We start from the raw sequence: 19175 nt of genomic DNA, 5'->3' as shown, positions 1-19175 counted from the left end.
AATGCATTTAAGATGGTTTAGAGAGAATCCTAATAATTGAAGTTCTTAAAAAAAAAACCCTGTGTTTTTGGTTTTTAATTTATCATCTAGCTGTTGCATTCACTAACACCTTATTCTAATATAGAAATGACTTTAAATTATCTAGGCACATGCGGAATTGATCTGCTGATGGACTGTTATGTTCATGGTCTAAAATAGGAGTTAATAATTAAATAAAAAATTTCCACTAAAAATAAATAAATAAAATAGGAATTAACCTTTGTTCTGTCATGGATCCCTCTGTCAATATGGTAAGGCCAACAGTCCATTTCTCAGAATTTAAATAATTAAAGGAAATTCTAATTTCCAGTTAGAAGTTAGAATAAATATACAATTTTTTCCATTCATGAGTCCTAGGTTAAGAAACTTGAATCTAAAAGGTTTACAAGATCTTTCTTGATAAGTTAGGTGAGAGAAGTTTATCATCAGAAAGTTGGCCACAAACTGATATTTTTGGTCAAAGCAACTCCTTAAATGATGTATTAAAGAGAGAGTGGTTGATTTGCTTGTGTAAAGACATACCTATGTAAATGAAATCACAACTCCCTATCAAAGTGTAGGACAGTGATTTGCTTGTCTTCCACTAGAGGGTGACACAAGAGCATACAGTGGGGAAAATTCCAGCAACTTCATAAGCTTCTTCATTTTAAAAAATAGAGATCTATGTTACTTTCTGCATAGTCACTGAAGAAATGGACTTTTTTTTCCAACATCTATACTGTACTCTTGATATGTTGATTCATAATTCTTTACAGAACTATAATTAAATTTATTTTTACAAGTAGAAATTAAATCATGAAAAAAGAATTTATATACCAATCTAAAATGCATTACTATATTCTTTTACTCAAGACATCTTCCTGATTAACTTGGATTTGAGCCTTATAGTAAAATTTACATTCTCCTTTAGAGATTGCAAAGCACTTTTCCCATTTACAATCTTATTTGATACTGACAAGAATTCAAAGAAAAAAAAATTGTAGTTCAGAAAAGTTGGCTTGTCCAGTATCAAAGGACTGTTATAGAACTGGAATTTGAAATGGGATCTTTGTATTTAAAATGTAGTGCTCTTTTAATTATACCATAAAGCAGCTTCCCATAGTATATATAAAGAGCAGAGCAGCATGAGACAAACTCAGGCAGAGGAATATGCTAGAGGATAAAAGGCCAGGGATTTAAAATAACATGAGGGCAGCAAGGTGGGCCAGTTCAGATCTGGTCTCAGACACTTCCTGGGCATGTCATTTAACTCCAATTGCCTAGCCCTTACTGCTCTTCTGACTTGGAACTGATACTTAGTATTGATTCTAGAGTTTTGATTGATCAATCTAGAGATTGATTCTAGCAGAGGGTAAGGGAGGCAGAAAGGAAATGACATGAACAATATAGAAAGTAGATAATGGAAGGTTAGATTTGTTTTAGCATTGCCTCCTGTGATATGAACAGTAATACAGTTTTAATAAAATCTAGAACTCCCAAATATATACATACATTATATAAATAAACCAGTCACATTACAAAATTCTATGTGATTATGGTTACAACTTAAAGATTCAATTCCACAAATTCTCCATAGACTCTTACCGTTTGTACACAGAGGGTGCTCCAAATCAGTATTTGCTTGCTCTATATATCGGACGTGTGGGTTCTCCTTCTTTCTTCGTAGTCGGTTAAGACCAGGAAATGAGAAAGTCAATATAGGTGAATCGGGAATAATTTCCTCCTCAGGCTCTGCTACTTGATGCCGTTTCTTTCTAATGGAGTCAGGGACAATGACTGTCAGCATGTAAAGTCAATACAACGATGGATGTTTATTTCAGGGTGTCTAATATTACCTGCCCCATCTCCCCCTCCCTGCTTTCACACCTCTATTTCTGTTAACACTACAACAACCTAGCCAATCAATCATTTCAGACTTTTTCTGCACAGACCTGCCTCCCTTCCACAAAATCAATCATTTGTCAAGCAATCACTCCATTTCAGGGCCTTGCCTTTTCACATATAGACTATTGTAACAGCATCCTAATTTGTCTCCCAACCTTCAAGTCTATTCCCTCTCCAATTCATGCCTCATATCCTACCTCAGTAATCTTCCCTGAACCCATTGTTCCCTACACACATAAATCTTTAATAGATCCTTACTGACTGCCAAACAGAGGAGACAATTCTAATCTTGGCATCCCAGGACATCCACAATCTAAATTAAACCTATCTTTCTAACCTTATCTCATATTATTTTCCCCTTCATGTAATTGACTTCCCAGTCAAACTAGACTATTCTCTATGTCTGTTCTAATTTTGCCATGACTTGCCTCTCTGTCTATGTTTATTTTATTTGATCTCCTTTGTTGTTCCTTCTCTTGGCCTCATGGCTTACTCTTTTACTCCAAAATAGCAGATGAGTGCTGAACTTGGAGTTAAGAGGACCAGAGTAAGCATGCCACCTTAGGGGCAATGAGGTGGCTCAGTGGATAAAGTAAAGGACATGGAGTTGGGATGGTCTGGGTTCAAATCTGGCTTCAGACATATCCTAGCTATGTGGCCCTAGACAAGTCATTTAACCCCAATTGCCTAGTCCTTACAACTCTCTTCTGCCTTGGAACTGGTACTTGTATTGATTCTAAAACAGAAGGTAAGGGATTCTTAAAAATGTCACCTTAGACTAGCTGTGTGATGCTAGACAAGTCATTTAACTTCTGTTTGTCTCTGTTTCCTCTTTTGTAAAATAGCACCCCCTTAGAAGGTTGTTATGAGGATCAAATGAGGTGATATTAGTAAAGACCTTTATAAACCCCAAAATGCTATATGTTATATATATATGTTATATATAATGTTATATTAGGAACATCTGGATGTCACAATGAACAGAGTGCCAACCCTGGAGTCAAGAAAATGAGTTTAAATTCTAGCTGTGTGATATTGGGCAAGTCACTTAATCTCAGTCTTAGTTCCCTCATCTGTAAAAAAGAAAAAAAAAGAGAGAGAGATAATATCTCCTTTACAGAGTTGCTATGAGGGTCAAATGGGAAGATAGCATATATTGAAAGTGCTATGCAAACCTTAAAATGACATAAATGCTAGCTCTTATTATATATATCTCATCTCCATGCCTCTGTACAGGCTATCCCCAATATTTGCTCTCTCTTCATTTCTTCCTAATAATGTGCCACCTTCTATGCCACCATTTCCAATTCTGATTTTTCATGTTTTATCATTCCCTCCCCATCCCTATCACTTTGCTTTTATTTTCTAAATATCTTTTCTTATCTGTAGGCATGCTCTTTATCCCTAGTTCCCTCCTCCGCTATATCTTTAAAATAAGTGCAAAGGATAAGACTAAGAAGAAGAATGCTTTAAGATTTTTTTTTTTTTATAAAGAGATCACTTTAACTTAGAAGTTAAGAAAGCTACATTGAAGAGGAAATATCTGAGTTGAGCCTTGAAAGAAGGAAGGGACTTTCAGAGATAGTGATGAGGAAGAAAGAGTCTCTTCTAGGCATGAGGTAACAGTCTGAACCTTGTGGCTTTTCCATAGAGCATTCCACATAGTAAGTGCCTAATAAATCATCAACAAAAATAATTGAGACTTAGCCTCTTCCCTTATAGTTTATAATATAAAAGATATGTTGTCCTAAATGTAGAAATATTCCTAGACCTCATCTTCTACTCAGGTAGAAGTAAAGGATTTATACTGATCTAATTACACTTATATGGGTCATCTTGTTACCAATGATACGTATTTGAATGATGCTAGCTATAGTTTAGATTTCAGTCTCGGGCCATAGATTTGAAGAGAAGATACTAGGCTCATAAGCTTTGGAATAAGAGTATTTATGTTTCATTTCATTGTCCTATGAAATTCAAGAGTTTTAAAATCTATAGAAAAGTAAAGACTAAAATTTCTTCCATAAGAGACATATTAAAGCTGTGTAAAAAGGCTGTCTTTCCTCAAGAAAAAGAATTCCCATTGTAGTTCTACAAACAATACTATCTCAGAGTTCTGAGCCTTCTAATTTCTCCATGATTATGTTGTCTTAGTACAAACTCCACCCCCTCCAACAAGACAAATCACATGAGAAAGGCTTATGGATTACTGAAGCATGAAGTCTACCTGACCTACCTTTAAACTGATCACATCATAGTCTACCTGCCTGTTAGTCATAAAATTCTATCATGAATGAGTCACGAGGAAAAACTGATTCCCTGACAAGGCCAGTCTAGAAGTGGCAGAGCTCTCAGAAAGAAAAAGCTAGCTCTAACCAGAGATTTCCAAACCAAACAAACAACTCGCTAGGTTTGTCCTTCTTTGTCCTTCTGACACAAAGCAAATAAAAAGGGAAGGAAAAAAGGAAAAAGAAAAATAACTTTGATAAATAACTAGTCTTATTTGCAATAATATTAACTTTCATATTATATAAGAAAAGCCCTACTGTAGTCCACTGCATTTGCCATTTTCTTTTTTTTCCCCTTTTTTAAAAAACCCTTACCTTCTGTCTTAGAGTCAATACTGTGTATTGGCTCCAAGGCAGAAGAGTGATAAGGGCTAGGCAATGGGGGTTAAGTGACTTGCCCAGGTCACACAGCTGGCAAGTGTCTGAGACCAGATTTGAACTTAGGACCTCCCATCTCTAGGCCTGACTCAATCCACTGAGCTACCTAGCTGCCCCCTCATTTGCCATTTTCTAGCTTGACAAATAAAAGGAAATTACTTTGAGAGGTTTAAAAAAGGCAGGTTCATTAAGAAACTCAAAAATTGGAAGAGAAGAAATTAACTTCCTACACTGCTGACTCAAGATACATTCTAGGTTAAAACACTCTTGCACTGAGTTCATTTAATTTACACCGATCATAAATCCAAACTCCTGGTGTCTTTACTAGATTTTTGGTCAATTTTTAAAGTATTAAAAAACAAAAACATATGAGTTGAGGGTTAAAATAAAGGATAACCTTTCAAACCAAACTGTACACAAACTTTCAGAGAGCCAAGAGTATCAGGCAATTTCAATGCATTTCATTCAGATTTTTAGGGTATCTATGAATTTTAGTTTTATTCTCAATACCATTTATACTTTTGCCCACCATATTTACATGTAGGTTCCATTTGTCCCTTATATCTAACTACCAAGCTGCAAAACATTTGCCAACATGGTAAAAAAGCTCCCTACCAAACTCTACAGTGTAGTGGGAAAAAATTTGAAAGTACTATTGTCAGTAGCTACAACTACATGAAAGGCAGCTAAGTGGTACAATGGATAAGAGTGACAGGCCTGAAATCAGGAAGATTCCTGAGTTCAAATTTGGCCTCAGACACTTATTAGCTATGTGACCCTGGGGAAGTCACTGAACTCTCTTCACCTCAGTTAATGAACTAGAGAAGAAAATGGGAAACCACTCCCATATCTCTAACAAGAAAACCACAAATGGGGTCATAAAGAATCGGATATGAAAACAACTGAATAACACACCTACATAACAATTTCAGCTCTCACTCTGCTAACACCCTGTCCCACTCCTTTATCTGACACTAACAACCCCCTACTTTTAATGTCTGTTCCATTCTTTCAAATGGATGATGACATAGAGCATGATGGCCCAATCAATATAAGATTATGAAAATTCAAAAACCTACTGTTGCTGATCTAATAGAAAACTGGTAAGGACTTTATTAAAAGTCATGAGACCTAGAGCACAGAAAATACAACATTTGTGAAAGCATTTAGAATAATTTATTATATTCCAAGAGTACATAGTCACAAAGGAAACTGCTTTAAGACCCTGGAAAACCCTTCTGGAGACCAAGCTTAATAATGACTACTATATATTTAATGTAAACAAGTACTAAAAGAAGAAATATTTAAATGTTTCAAGAATTATAAACAAGATGCCTTAAGTCAATGAGACATCAGGAAGCCCATTTTTATCTCCCCATTAGAATAACATATATGGTCTGATTTAGAGAAATTAAAATTAGAATATTTTCTAGATAAACTCCCTGTAAGTATTGTCACAAATAAAGTGCTAAGTATTCATAGTATGAATATTCAAAACTCCAAAAGACATAAAAGAAATTTAGTACAGCTACTCACTCAATTTTCTGATGTAGTTGCTCTGAAAGTTTTTTGTTTTCTTCTTGTAAGGCATTCTTATCATTCACTAAAATATTATAGGAAAAGGAGTCATATAAGAAATTTAAATTTAACAAAATAAAACTGGGAATAATGGGAAAATATGTATTACTAGATAACTGTTGGTTTACTGATTTATGCTAGGTTTTCCCTAACTTTTCATTCAGAACAATGCTGGCCAAGCTTATTAATTATACTGTGCAAAACTAATTTGTTACTAGGTGCTGATTATTGCATCTGAAGTTTCATGATTACTATGTAACTGATTAACTGATAACTTTATTTAATAATTGTGGACCAAAAAGAAAAAGTACTTAATGTGTAAAGGAGTATATCATTATTCATGGTAAGAATAAGAAGGAAGTGGAAAGCAGTCCATTTGGTTATTCATTACATCTAATTTCCAAGTGCCTTAGCTCTTCAAATAATATACATTACAGATATAATTTTTAGTGATAAGATATTTTGGATGAAATTAAACATAATTTTACTTGTCAGGGATAAAATAACGGGAATTTCTGTTCAGGTATGGAACAAATAGATGCCTCTGAGGTCCCTTCAAATTAAGATTCTATGATGAAAACTGTTAAGACTAAATCTGCTTCAGAAATAAAATGAAATTAAGAGTACAGTTGAAATAAAAAATGGCATAGAAACAAGTTAAATATATTTCTTGAAAATGATCTCTTTTCTATATTTATGAATGCAAATAACAAGTGAATATAAACTATAGATTATCAAAGAACTAATTATTTTTCTGAATTTGACTTATTAATTGGCAAACAACATTCAATGTTTAAACAGTGGTCTATCTTAGAGCATATGATTTTCTGCTCTATTTGGCAAAAGATTAATTATCAAACTTACCTCTGCTTTTGTTATGAAGTTGCTAATGTGGAATAATACAGGCAGTTTCAGAATAGATTGTTTCAAGAATTTATTGGTAAACCAATTGTTTGAAACTTCAATTATATTTTCCTAATAGTAAAATAATATTAGATGATGGTTAAGTTCCCAGGCTAGCCCATAAAGGCCAATTTTAATCCATAGTACATTTGAAGTGAATGTACTGGAAGTTCATTATCAGTATTATTACAACTGCCGCATTTGACACTGTCTATGAAAAAATACATTTGAGTAACTACACACTTCCCTTCATGCTTTGACAGACAGATTGGATTCTCTCATAAAGAAGAAAGTAAGAATGTTGAGGGCAGAGCCAGGTAATCCTAGATAAGAGTAATCAGTGAACTCTCTGTTTCCACAATTTCATTCAGTTTATATGAAACGACTACAATGTACAGGGCAATTTGTACAAGAAAGGACAGTGCTTTGGGGTCTTCAATCCTTTTATTTGGAATGGAGAGGAAAAGATAGCTACCCCCCAAATATGAATAGAATCTTATACAGACACATAGACTCTCCATACATTCTCCTATTTCTATGCAAAGGATTCCTTCCTTCTCCAAACTGATTTATATATGCAAATTCTCATAAATATATTTATTCATAAATATGTTTAAATAAGAAATAGTTAAATACTATTGCCAATTTGCTATCAAGTTTTAATATTGTATCATTTTACAACAAAATTTATAAACAAAATTTTAAAAGAAAAACTCACTAAGTTCAGTGATAAGTTTAAGATTTTGTTGCCGAATATTTTCAAATTCTTGTTGTTTTTTCCTCATGTGTTCTTCAGTCACTGCACAACGGTCACACAACCCTGCTCTTAACCTATAGGACAGAAATATAAAATTTCCCATTGTAAAAATACTTATATTTAAACTTTAAGACATTTTAACCTCATAAGTTTTAAATGTTGAAAAATATTTTTGAATTAGTCAAATATAAAGTCAAAGACACTAGATGAATTGAAAAATGTTGATAGTTTCATATTCATTTGAAAGGCAGTATTGCTAAAGGGTCTGCCTTAAGAGTCAAGAAGATTTTGGATTCAAGTACTGCCTCTGATTTATATCAGCAGAAGTGAATATAGGAAAGTAATTTACTCTCTAAATCTCCAAGTAACTCTCCAGGCTCTAAATTATAGATTAGTTGTATCTTCCAGAGGAAGCAATTTGTCACACCACTGAAAGCACAGGTCTAAAGTAACAATAACAACAACAATAAAGTCCTTAAATATCTCCTACATATATTAGAACCTTGAATTTGGGGTGGTTTATTCTATAAGCTTAGTCCATTTCAGATTTTATCAAGAAGCTTTCTATATTGAAGAAAAGTCTCTTATTTTACCTATAGAAAGTTGTTTCCATGAAATTCCAAGACCAGTATTGCAGAAAGACTTCAGTATATAACATGAAAATTAAAGAATTTAAAGAGAAGGTAAACCCTTATATTTTTAGTACCTATCATTTCATTAAGTGTCAGCTCTCTAAAAACCAAACTTACCTACTTTCTCATCAAATAAAAAGAATAAGCTTTTTCCCTTATCACTCAAACCACAGAAAAAGCACCCGGGGGTCTGGTCTACATATTCTGCCCCAAATTTGGGGTCCTTAAGGATACATCTTACATAATTCCAATGGCCACATTCTAAACATAATTCCAGTGAACCATTATTTCTTTTAAATTTCTGCATTATTTCTACTACCATTTCCAAAAAGAGATCATGACCAGTAATTTTCTTGATACTTCTTTGCTGAATGAATGAATGAACAGGCATTTATTAAGTGCTTTCCTTTGCCAGTGCCAAGAACTATAATAATTGCTGGGGAAACTCCCAAGAAGCTCCAAATCTAAATGACGGAGACAACACATAAAATTAAAAATTCATTTGTGTAGATGTTACCCACAGTGAGGCTTTTGATTTCATTTTTAGATCTTAGTCACTTTATAGGCTCCATTTGGAGGTAATAATTTTCATTTATATTTGACAACTACAGTGATGAGTACTCATTGCCAGCATTTGCAACTGTTCAAAGGTTACAAAAGTATTTTCAAAAGTTCGGAAGAAATCAATCCTCCATGTCTTAGATCTAATACCTGTTTCACTATTCCTAGACCACGCCGCCTTCTATTCAGGCCTTGTTTGGCCTCTCTAGTTAGAAGTCTCTTGCCCTACATCTCTTCCCATTCTAATCCATCATTCATACAGATGCCAATGTTACTTTTCTTCACAAAGACCTGACACCATATTCCCCCCCCCCCAGTGGAAAACTCACTAATTGTTATATAGCCTCTATGATCAAATATAAAAATTCAATTTGCTATTAAAGTTCTTCCCAACCTGGTCCCAATTACCTTTTCAGCTTCCTCATTCATTTTATGGTACAGCTGAATTGAGATTACAGTGAATAACTAATCCTCTGAAATGGTCACATGCATATCTATTGAAATTATGCTATTATATAAAATAATTGGTTCCAGTCAAGCTGAAATATATAATGTACATTTGAATAATGTAACCACTTTAGAGGATTCATTGTTTGTACTAATTTTGACCTTTTTGCTGGCCTTCACAAATACTTTTATCTATGAGTTATGATTTAGATCAAACACTAATCCCTACAGGAAGCATTTGCTGATTCTCCCAGGCATGAAGGTCTTCCTCCCTCCCTAAAGTCCTTCATGTTTTTTATTTTGTGTTCAGTCTTTATACACATATCTATGCAAATGTTGCCTTTCCCTCTGGAAATTAAATTTCTATTATTTTAGAATCCCCTGCACCTAGCATGGAGACTAGTAAATGCTAGTTAATTGACTGAATTATCTTACTTTTTTATGAGAAAAATATTAATCTTTCTATATTTGCAATAGTGTGAAGGGATCATAGTTCATTAACATATTATCAAGTTTTATTAGGATATTTCCAAAATCTCATTTTCCATCTTAAGGTTCTAAATGTATACTGAATGAAAATGGTTACTACATAAGTGCTAATTGCTTTAAATCTATTTTTACTTTTGAAGTTTTGATTTAAGGATGATAGTTTCTTGTACACATAGACACAACTTTTTTTTTTTTAACAGATCTGCTTAATGTGCCTTGCCTTAAGGAGATCAAGGTATCTCTAAATATTACCTTCATCAGTTGGTTCAATTTAATCTTCTGTTTCAAGTTAGGAACCATTAGTTTCTCTTTTTCCTTGACATACATTAGAATGTTATGTTTACAAATCGAAATAGCAATTTTCTATCATTCGAGAAAGATTCCATGAAATATTTGTTTAATGCATGTTTCAGTAGAGTCACGTAGCATTACCTCATATAAATACACCAGATAAGATAGTTATAATTGTAAGATAATTTGGTACAACTCCCTCATAAGCCTAGAAATCATTTAGAACACAAGATAATAGGTTTAATGCAAAATAAAACTAGAGGCTCTTCAGTACATTGAGTGCTGGGCCCAGAGTCAAGAAGACTTGAATTTAAGACCAGTCTCAGACACTAGTTGTGTAACATTGGGCAAGTCACTTAAATTTTGTTTGTCTTAATCCATTGGAGAAGGAAATAGGAAATCACCCCAGTATCTTTATTATTTTTTTTTTGATTAACAAAATACTTTGTTTTTTATTTTGAAATTTTTATTTAATTAGATGATTTAGAGTATTTCTCCATGGTTACAAGATTCATGTCCTTTCCCTTATCTGATGTGTAATTCCAATGGGTTTAACATGTATCATTGATCAAGACCTATTTCCATATTATTAATATTTGCACTAGGGTGATCTTTTAGAGTCTACTGTCCCAATCATAGGCCCATCAACCCATCTGATCAAGCAGTTGTTTTTCTTCTTTGTTTCTGCACCCACAGTTTTTCCTCTGAATGTGGATGGTGTTCTTTCTCATAAATCCCTTAGAGTTGTTCAGGATCACTGCATTGCCACTAATGGAGAAGCCTATCACATTTGATTGTACCACAGTATATCCATCTCTGTGTACAATGTTCTCCTGGTTCTGTTCCTCTCACTCTGCATCACTTCCTGGAGGTTGTTCCAGTGTCCACGGAATTCCTCCAGTTCATTATTCCTTTGAGCACAATAGTATTCCAACACCAACAGATATCACAATTTGTTCAGCCATTCCCTGATTGAAGGGCATCCCCTCATTTTCCAATTTCTTGCCACCACAAACAGCATGGCTATGAATATTCTTGTACAAGTCTTTTTCCTTATTATCTCTTCAGGGTACAAACTCAGCAGTGCTATGGCTGGATCAAAGGGCAGGCAGTCTTTTAGAGACCTTTGGGCATAGTTCCAAATTGCTTTCCAGAATGGTTGGATCAATTCACAACTCCACCAGCAATGCATTAATGTCCCAATTTTGCCACATCCCCTCCAGCATTCACTACTTTCCTTTGCTGTCATGTTAGCCAATCTGCTAGGTGTGAAGTTATACCTCAGAGTTGTTTTGATTTGCATTTCTCTGAATATAAGAGATTTAGAACACTTTTTCATGTGCTTATTAATAATTTTGATTTCTTTATCTGAAAATTGCCTATTCATGTCCCTTGCCCATTTATCAATTGGGGAATGGATTGATTTTTTGTACAATTGATTTAGCTCCTTATAAATTTGAGTGATTAGACCTCTGTCAGACATCTTTGTTATAGAGATTGTTTCCCAATTTGTTGCTTCCCTTCTAATTTTGATTGCACTGGTTTTGTTTTTACAAAAACTTTCTAATTTAATGTAATCAAAATTATTTTGCATTTTGTAATTTTTTCTAACACTTGCTTGATCTTAAAATCTTTCCTTTCTCAAAGATCTGACAAGTATACTATTCTGTGTTCACCTAATTTACTTATTGTTTCCTTCTTTATGTTCAAGTCATTCACCCATTCTGAGTTTATCTTGTTGGGGGGTGTGAGATGTTGATCTAAACCTAATCTCTCTCATACTGTTTTCCAATTTTCCCAGTAGTTTTTGTCAAATTGTGGATTTTTGTCCCTAAAGCTGGGATCTTTTTATCATAGACTGTCTTACTAAGGTCACTTACTCAAGTCTATTACACTGATCCTCCCTTCTGTTTCTTAGCCAGTACCATATGGTTTTGATGATCACTGCTTTATAGTGATTTTTTTTTAAGATCTGGTACTGCTAGGCCACCTTCCTTTGCATCTTTAAAAATGATTTTCCTTTATATTCTTGATTTTTTGTTCTTCCAAATAAACTTTGGAATTCTATCAAACATTCAAAGAACAACTAATCTCAACACTATCCAAACTATTCGACATAATAAGCAAAGAAGGAGTTCTACCAAATTCCCTTTATGACACAAATATGGTACTGATTCCAAAGTCAGGTAGATCAAAAACAGAAAGAAAACTACAGACCAATCTCCTTAATGAACATAGATGCAAAAATCTTAAATAGAATACTAGCAAAAAGACTCCAGTAACAGAAGGATGAAAAAGCATGGTCTAGGTTACTCCCAGTAGTCTGCAGAACCCACTTGAAAAATCAAATTCAAAGTGAAGAAGTCTGAAAAAAAATAACAATGAAAACAAAGAATCCTATCATAAAGTTCTTATGGTAACAGAGAAACTTAAGGTGCAAAAACTAAGAGAATGACTCAAAAACATCTATAAGCAAAGCCTAAAAGAAAACTATAAAGAAGGCAAGTCCAAAAAGAATTTCTGGAAGTTTTTAAAAGGACTAAAAAATGGTTTCACAAAGCAAACAATGATACTATAGGGAAAAATGGGAAAAGAAATGAGAGTTATAGTAAAAAAAAAGTATGAAAAGAGAATCTGCAGTTTTGAACAAGAACAAAATCTTACCTAAGAAAATAATTTCTGAAAAACAGAATCAAACAGAAGCTAATGACTCTCTGTTCATTTACTGTTTAATCCTTATCTCATCTTTTAAAAAATTTATATTTTCTGTGACTTTTATAGTGTATATAATTATGAATACCATGGTACATTGACATAACTTCTAAATAACTAAATGTTTATATCTATATTTATATAGGAATGCATGCTCAAATAGTACAGACTAATATTGTACAAATCAAGAATTTGGAGAATACAGCTCTAGAATACCAAGAAAAAGATGGAATAACTAAGAGAAGAAATGGGGAAGGGACTATTACAACAAAATGACAAAGAATTCATTTTTTAATGTATTGAGTTTCAAGTGATAGCACAAGATACAAGCAAAGATGATTTTAAGTGAATGGAACTAAATAAGCAGTGAAATTAATCTTAAAAAGTTGAAGGAATCTATTTCTTGTAAAAATCTTAAGCGGGGATAAAATGACCCTAGATAAACCTAAATTTCATTAGAATGTAAACTAATTACAGGAGGCAATTAATTTAAGGCAGAAAATATTTTTGCTTTTTCTTTATATCCGAAGGATATAAATGTTAGTTATTATTTTCCCCACTAAAGAAATCCAATTCTAAAATAAAATAATGAGAACAAAACTGATCACAGGATAGTTTTTTGAACATATAAGAAAGACTGCTAAGAATACTATTGTGCTCAAAGGAATAATGAACTGGAGGAATTCCATGAGAAATGGAATGACCTCAAGGAATTGATGCAGAGTCAGAGGAGCAGAACCAAGAGAACATTATATACAGAGACTGATACACTATGGTACAATTAAATGTAATGGAGTTCTCCATTCGTAGCAATGCAGTGATCCAGAACAATTCGGAGGGATTTATGAGAAAGAACACTATCCATATTCAGAGGAAAAACTGTGGGAGTAGAAGCACAGAAGAAAAACAACTGCTTGATCACATGGGTCAAGGGGAATATGATTAGGGATGTTGACTCTAAATGATCACCCTAGTACAAACATCAACAATATGGAAATAGGTTTTGATCAATGACACATATAAAACCCTGTGGAATTGTGCATCAGCCACAGGAAGGGATGGGAGGAGGGGAGGCAAAGAATATGATTCCTGTAACCAAGGAAAAATGTTCTAAATTGACTAATTAAATAAAATTTTCAAAAAAGAAAGAAAATGACTGCTAAATTCTAGATAACAGATAGTACTACTAGGGGAAAACTGATTATGACTGAACCTCAATCTTATTTCCTTCCTTTTGGGGGAGAGTAATATACATGTATTGAATGAGACAGAAAGTATCTTTTTAGTTTTGAAACTTGTGCAACTCATAAAATATTGCCAAAATAAAATGCTTCTAAAATTTTTAAAGTTAAGTTTTTCTAATTAAATTTTCTATTTTTTAAAAGATTTCTGAGATGGGTCCTAATTTATCTTTTAGAGTTAACTAAGTCTTTAAGTGTTTCAAAAGCCACTACTTATGACTTAGTGTGTGATAAATAAAAATACAGTTTTCTCTATGAAAAATTATGTTAAATGTCATTTTTATATAATTTTAAAAATAAAGTTTCTATTAATGTATTTTGCTTTTTAATATCACCATAGTTTTTCTCAGCATTCTCTCCACTCTCAGAGAACCTTCTTGATAAAGATGTGAAAAATGTTCAACCACTTTATTAATACTTCCCTTTGAATTCCAACATATAAATATGAATTATATAATGGGAAAATGCTAAATGCATGTTTCATCTCATATCATTAATAAAAATAAAAATAATTAATAAAATAGAAAAATATTAATGAAATAGAAATTGCTTTAATGGAATCATGATTTCATGGATGTGAAGACTATCTCCATCAATGTATGTTACAGCTCCTTGTGCTTTTCCATCATTACTGTTACTGATGAGAATAAATCACTATGAAACGTTGTCCTTTTTTGTCTTAATCTTTGTTTGGTTCATTCCAGAAAATAAAGAATACTGTATATTTTTTCCAATAAAACTCTTAGGATAAATGTTGGCTGCTATTTTTACTCTCTAAATCTATTTCTTACATATTTCCTATTGTTTTTTCTTCTGGTGAGAAACTGCTTTGGCTAAAATGGTTTGCTTACCAGCTGGCAGCAGCTGATGTTGATTATAGCAAGGTCCATCTACCCTAGGCAATGGCTTTGAGGGCCAAGCTAGAAGCAAGGTCTGTTGCCTGGGAGGAAATGATACTTCCAGAGCTTCTAATAACCTTGGGGAAATCCTTGACTCTTCCCTTTCCCTCATTTCCCATAACCAATAAGCTGCCAAGTTTTGTTCACTTTACTTCTGTACTATCTGTTAGATATAGTGCTTTCTATTGACATAGCCATCATCCTTATTCATGTCCTCAACCCTCTTGCCTTGATAGATAACTTCCTTTTTGGTCTCATTGCTTTCATTATTTCCCTCTCAATCCATCTTCTGCCCAGCTATCAAAATAACTTTCCTAAAGCATGAATCTGATCATGCTCTACCCAGGGTCAAAAACCTTCAGGGGCTATTTACCTAGAAGATAAAACACAATCTCCTTATAATTTGGCATTAATGATCTATCATTTAGTTCTCACCTATTCTTCTAGCCTTACTTCATCATATCCCTGCATAAACTCTCTTAAAGCCAAACTAGTTGGTTAGCAGTTCTCTGAAATGAACAGGCCATCTTTCACTCACTGTGCATTTGTGCAAGTTGTTTCCCACAGCTGTAGTCCTGTCTCATCTCCACTTCTCAAAATCTTTACCTTCCTTCCTTCTTCAAAATTCAGCATAGGTACTTCCTCTTTCTTTCATGAAATAGTCTTTTATGGCTTTCCCACTGATTATTGGTGCTTTTTTTTTTTATCTCAAGTTTTCTTGTATAGTACTTATTTGTGTATATACATTATTTCTTTCAATCCACACTCTACCCTACTAGAGAATACAAGTTTCTTGGGCTGAGGGACTGTCACTTGAGCAAAGCAACGATCTGCGTCTAGAACAATGTCTTGCACCTGGTTGGCATTTAATGTCTACTGAATTGAATTTGAATACATTTTCCTCTACCTTTCAAATTCTAAATTAATGATCTTAAGAGACCACAATGAATGTCATATAATAATATATGGTTTTAAAAAAGGAAGTCTTTTGATGAATGATTATTCATTTGAAACCTTTATGTAGGGCATGTGTTTGGATTTGTATTATTGGAGGAAATTTACAAATATCTGGGTACTGAGCAAATAGAAAATAACTATGGCTAGTAGGGAAGTGAGGTAAGAATCATGTACTATCTCAATTCAGAACATAACAAATTGGAAATGTTTGGTTTGTCGTTGTTTTAAAGCAAGGTACTTGAAGTAAGGTAATGATAGTCTCTGACTTTTGGATTAGGGTGGATTTGTGTTCTTTTAAAATGGTGAAGATACCAAAATAGGCTACATAGTACAGGTTCTCCATCTCACTATGGAATCAAATTTAAATTATATTTTAGCAAGCTAAGTAAAACATAACATAGTCCTTAAGCTACTATAAAGGACATGCATATTCTTATCCTTTAGTAAATCACTTCTATCATTTAGTTCATAAAATAAATATAAGATTACAGTATCTCTTTACTAATCTTCAACCAAGATGCTGCTAAACTTTTACTGATAGATGGATGATTTGAAGCATTTGTCTAAAACGCTTGATATTTCAATTAAATCTTCATCATCAGAATTTTTGCAATAGTTCCTAACTTGGGATTAATGCATTAAGAACAATAATGGACTTGATTTTTGTGAATAAGCTACAACTTGGAAATAAATTAGAATGCTTAAGTAGAAAAAGAAGCCTTTTGAGGCATCCATCAATAACTTTACTAAATTCTACAATTCTGAATGTTAAATAGTATTCTGTTGTCTGGTTAATTTGCCTTTAAAAAGTGAGTAATTTCTGTTTTAATAGAATGTTTTAATAGAACTGTTTTCCTGAAATATCTTAAAAGTATAGTATGATGTGCCCAAAGGGCTTTAAAAGACTGCCTACCCTTTGATCCAGTCATACCACTGCTGGATTTGTACCCTAAAGAGATAATAAGGAAAAAGATTTGTACAAAAATATTTATAGCCATATTCTTTGTGATAGCAAAAAATTGGAAAATGAGGGGGTGTCCCTCGATTGGGGAATGGTTGAACAAATTGTGGTATTGGATGGTGATGGAATACTATTGTGCTCAAAGGAATAATGAATTGGAGGAATTCCATGTGAACTGGAAAGACTTCCAGGATTTGATGCAGAGTGAAAGGAGAACATTGTACACATACATTATGGCACAATCAAATGTAATGGACTTCTCTACTAGCAGCAATGCAATGACCCAGGACAATCTAGAGGAACTTATGAGAAAGAATGCTATCCACATCCAGAGAAAGAACTGTGGAACCAGAAATGCAGAAGAAAAACATATGATCAATCATGTAGTTTAATAGGGATCTAATTAGGGTTTTGATATAAAAGATCAATCTACTGCAAATGTGAATAACATGGAAATAATTTTGAACAATGATACATGTATAACCCAGTGGAACTGCTTGTCAGCTTTGGGAGGGGGGAGGAAAGAGAAGGGCCAAGAGAAGGGGGGAGAATCATGAATCATGGAACCATAGAAAAATATTCTAAATTAAAAAAAAACATTTTTTAAAGGTATAGTATGCTAAAAAGGATATAAAAATACCATGTGTTAATGTAAGTTAACCTGTGGAACCTCTTGTTCCTATACCACAGACTGTGCTTAATTGGAAAATCCAATAGAGGCAGGCCAGAGAAGCAGGTTTTTTTTGGTCAAAATAAGCAGAGAAAAACAAAATGCCTTAGTTGTACTAACACAGATTTTAAGCCAAGACATGTTACATTCCTATCATGGACCTTGGGAATCACATCTAAATCAGTATCAAAAATATATAATTTCTCCTGTTTGTATAAATGAAGCTTAACTTTTTAGTCACTCATCTATCACTTGTTCCTACTAATGCTATCTTAGTTTTTATTATTTTTGTTGTTCAGTTGTGTTTGATCCTTTGTGAACCCATTTGGGATTTTCTTGGCAAAGACACTGGAGTATTTTGCTATTTCCTTCTCCAGCTCATTTTACAGATGACAGAAACTAAGGCAAACAGGGTGAAGTGATTTGCCTGAGGTACCCTAGCTAATAATAATAAGTATCTGAGGCCAGATTTAAATTCAGGTCTTCCTAACTCTAAGAACTCTAACCCTAAACTCTAAGATATCCACTGTACCACCTAGCTACCTAAGAGTAGAAGATAAAATAGGAACAGTGCAAGGGGATGGGGAGTAGAATACTGTAATCACACTGCTTGGAGAAGAAAATCATATAAAGTCTGATCCTAAGAATAGGGTTCAAGAAGCTTCTTCTTTGTGATTAAAACTACTCATGGCTAGTAAACATATTAAACTTCAAGAGTTCCCCTGCCAATTTGTTCTACTTCATTTGAAGGTACAAAAAAAAAAAGATGTGACAGAAAACCATCTATTTGTACAATTAATTACAAATGAACCTTAAAATGAATTTCAAGATCAATAAAAATACTTGCACACGTAAGAATTATATACAGTTCATTTGGGTTGTCTTAATGATTTATTAAAATACATATTTGGATTGAGTTGGTTTCCCCAAGGATATGGCAAGGAGGGAACACCTACCAAGCTGGAAAGACTTTAGATATATGTCTTATAATATTCTATGTGTCTTTCACTAGAGAACCAATCTAGCCAAACTCAGAAACTCAACTGAAATCGGGTCATCAGTAATGAATGGTTTCTCAACACAACTTGCAAAAACAATCTACCCATGGAATTAGATAGGTTGTTATTTGCACTGGTGGAGAGAGTACCCTATTCTCAATGAAATCATTGTCTCTTAAATTTTTTTCTTTGGATAGCTTATTAGCACTGTTTTTTTTTCTTTCTTTTTAAAAAATATTTAGTAAAGTACTTAAGAGTTCCTTAACAGAAATAACAATGACAACGGGATAACAAGAGCTGATCTTCTATAGGCTTTCAGAGTATATTATTTCATGAGATCCTCAAATAATATAAACATTACTGTATTATTGATTGGTTCAATGATTTGCCTTTTAGTCTAAGATTTCAGTATAAACCACGGAATTTTAGAGGTCATTTTATTCCCTACACACCACTGCTTTAAAGTTAATCATTACCAAAGAAATTAAGA

General features: G+C 33.3%; 1 protein-coding gene across 10 annotated transcripts in view; it reads right to left on the bottom strand.

Moving 5' to 3' along the window:
- Positions 1–19175, bottom strand: part of RBBP8 (RB binding protein 8, endonuclease) — a 112851-nt gene that overhangs the window by 41076 nt on the left and 52600 nt on the right. For all 10 annotated transcript variants that reach the window (XR_008917694.1, XM_056823787.1, XM_007487624.3 and 7 more), the window contains 3 exons: positions 7789–7901; positions 6126–6192; positions 1624–1793 (listed from right to left, as the gene is read on the bottom strand). Coding sequence is in view for 9 of the 10 variants with exons in the window: in XM_056823787.1 (XP_056679765.1) it covers positions 1624–1793; positions 6126–6192; positions 7789–7901 (350 nt within the window). In the remaining variant the exon portion in view is untranslated. The remainder of the gene's footprint in view (positions 1–1623; positions 1794–6125; positions 6193–7788; positions 7902–19175) is intronic.

The sequence above is a fragment of the Monodelphis domestica genome, chromosome 3, assembly GCF_027887165.1.
Source record: "Monodelphis domestica isolate mMonDom1 chromosome 3, mMonDom1.pri, whole genome shotgun sequence".
NCBI classification, from domain to species: domain Eukaryota; kingdom Metazoa; phylum Chordata; class Mammalia; order Didelphimorphia; family Didelphidae; genus Monodelphis; species Monodelphis domestica.
This window is presented reverse-complemented; position numbering and strand designations above follow the sequence as displayed.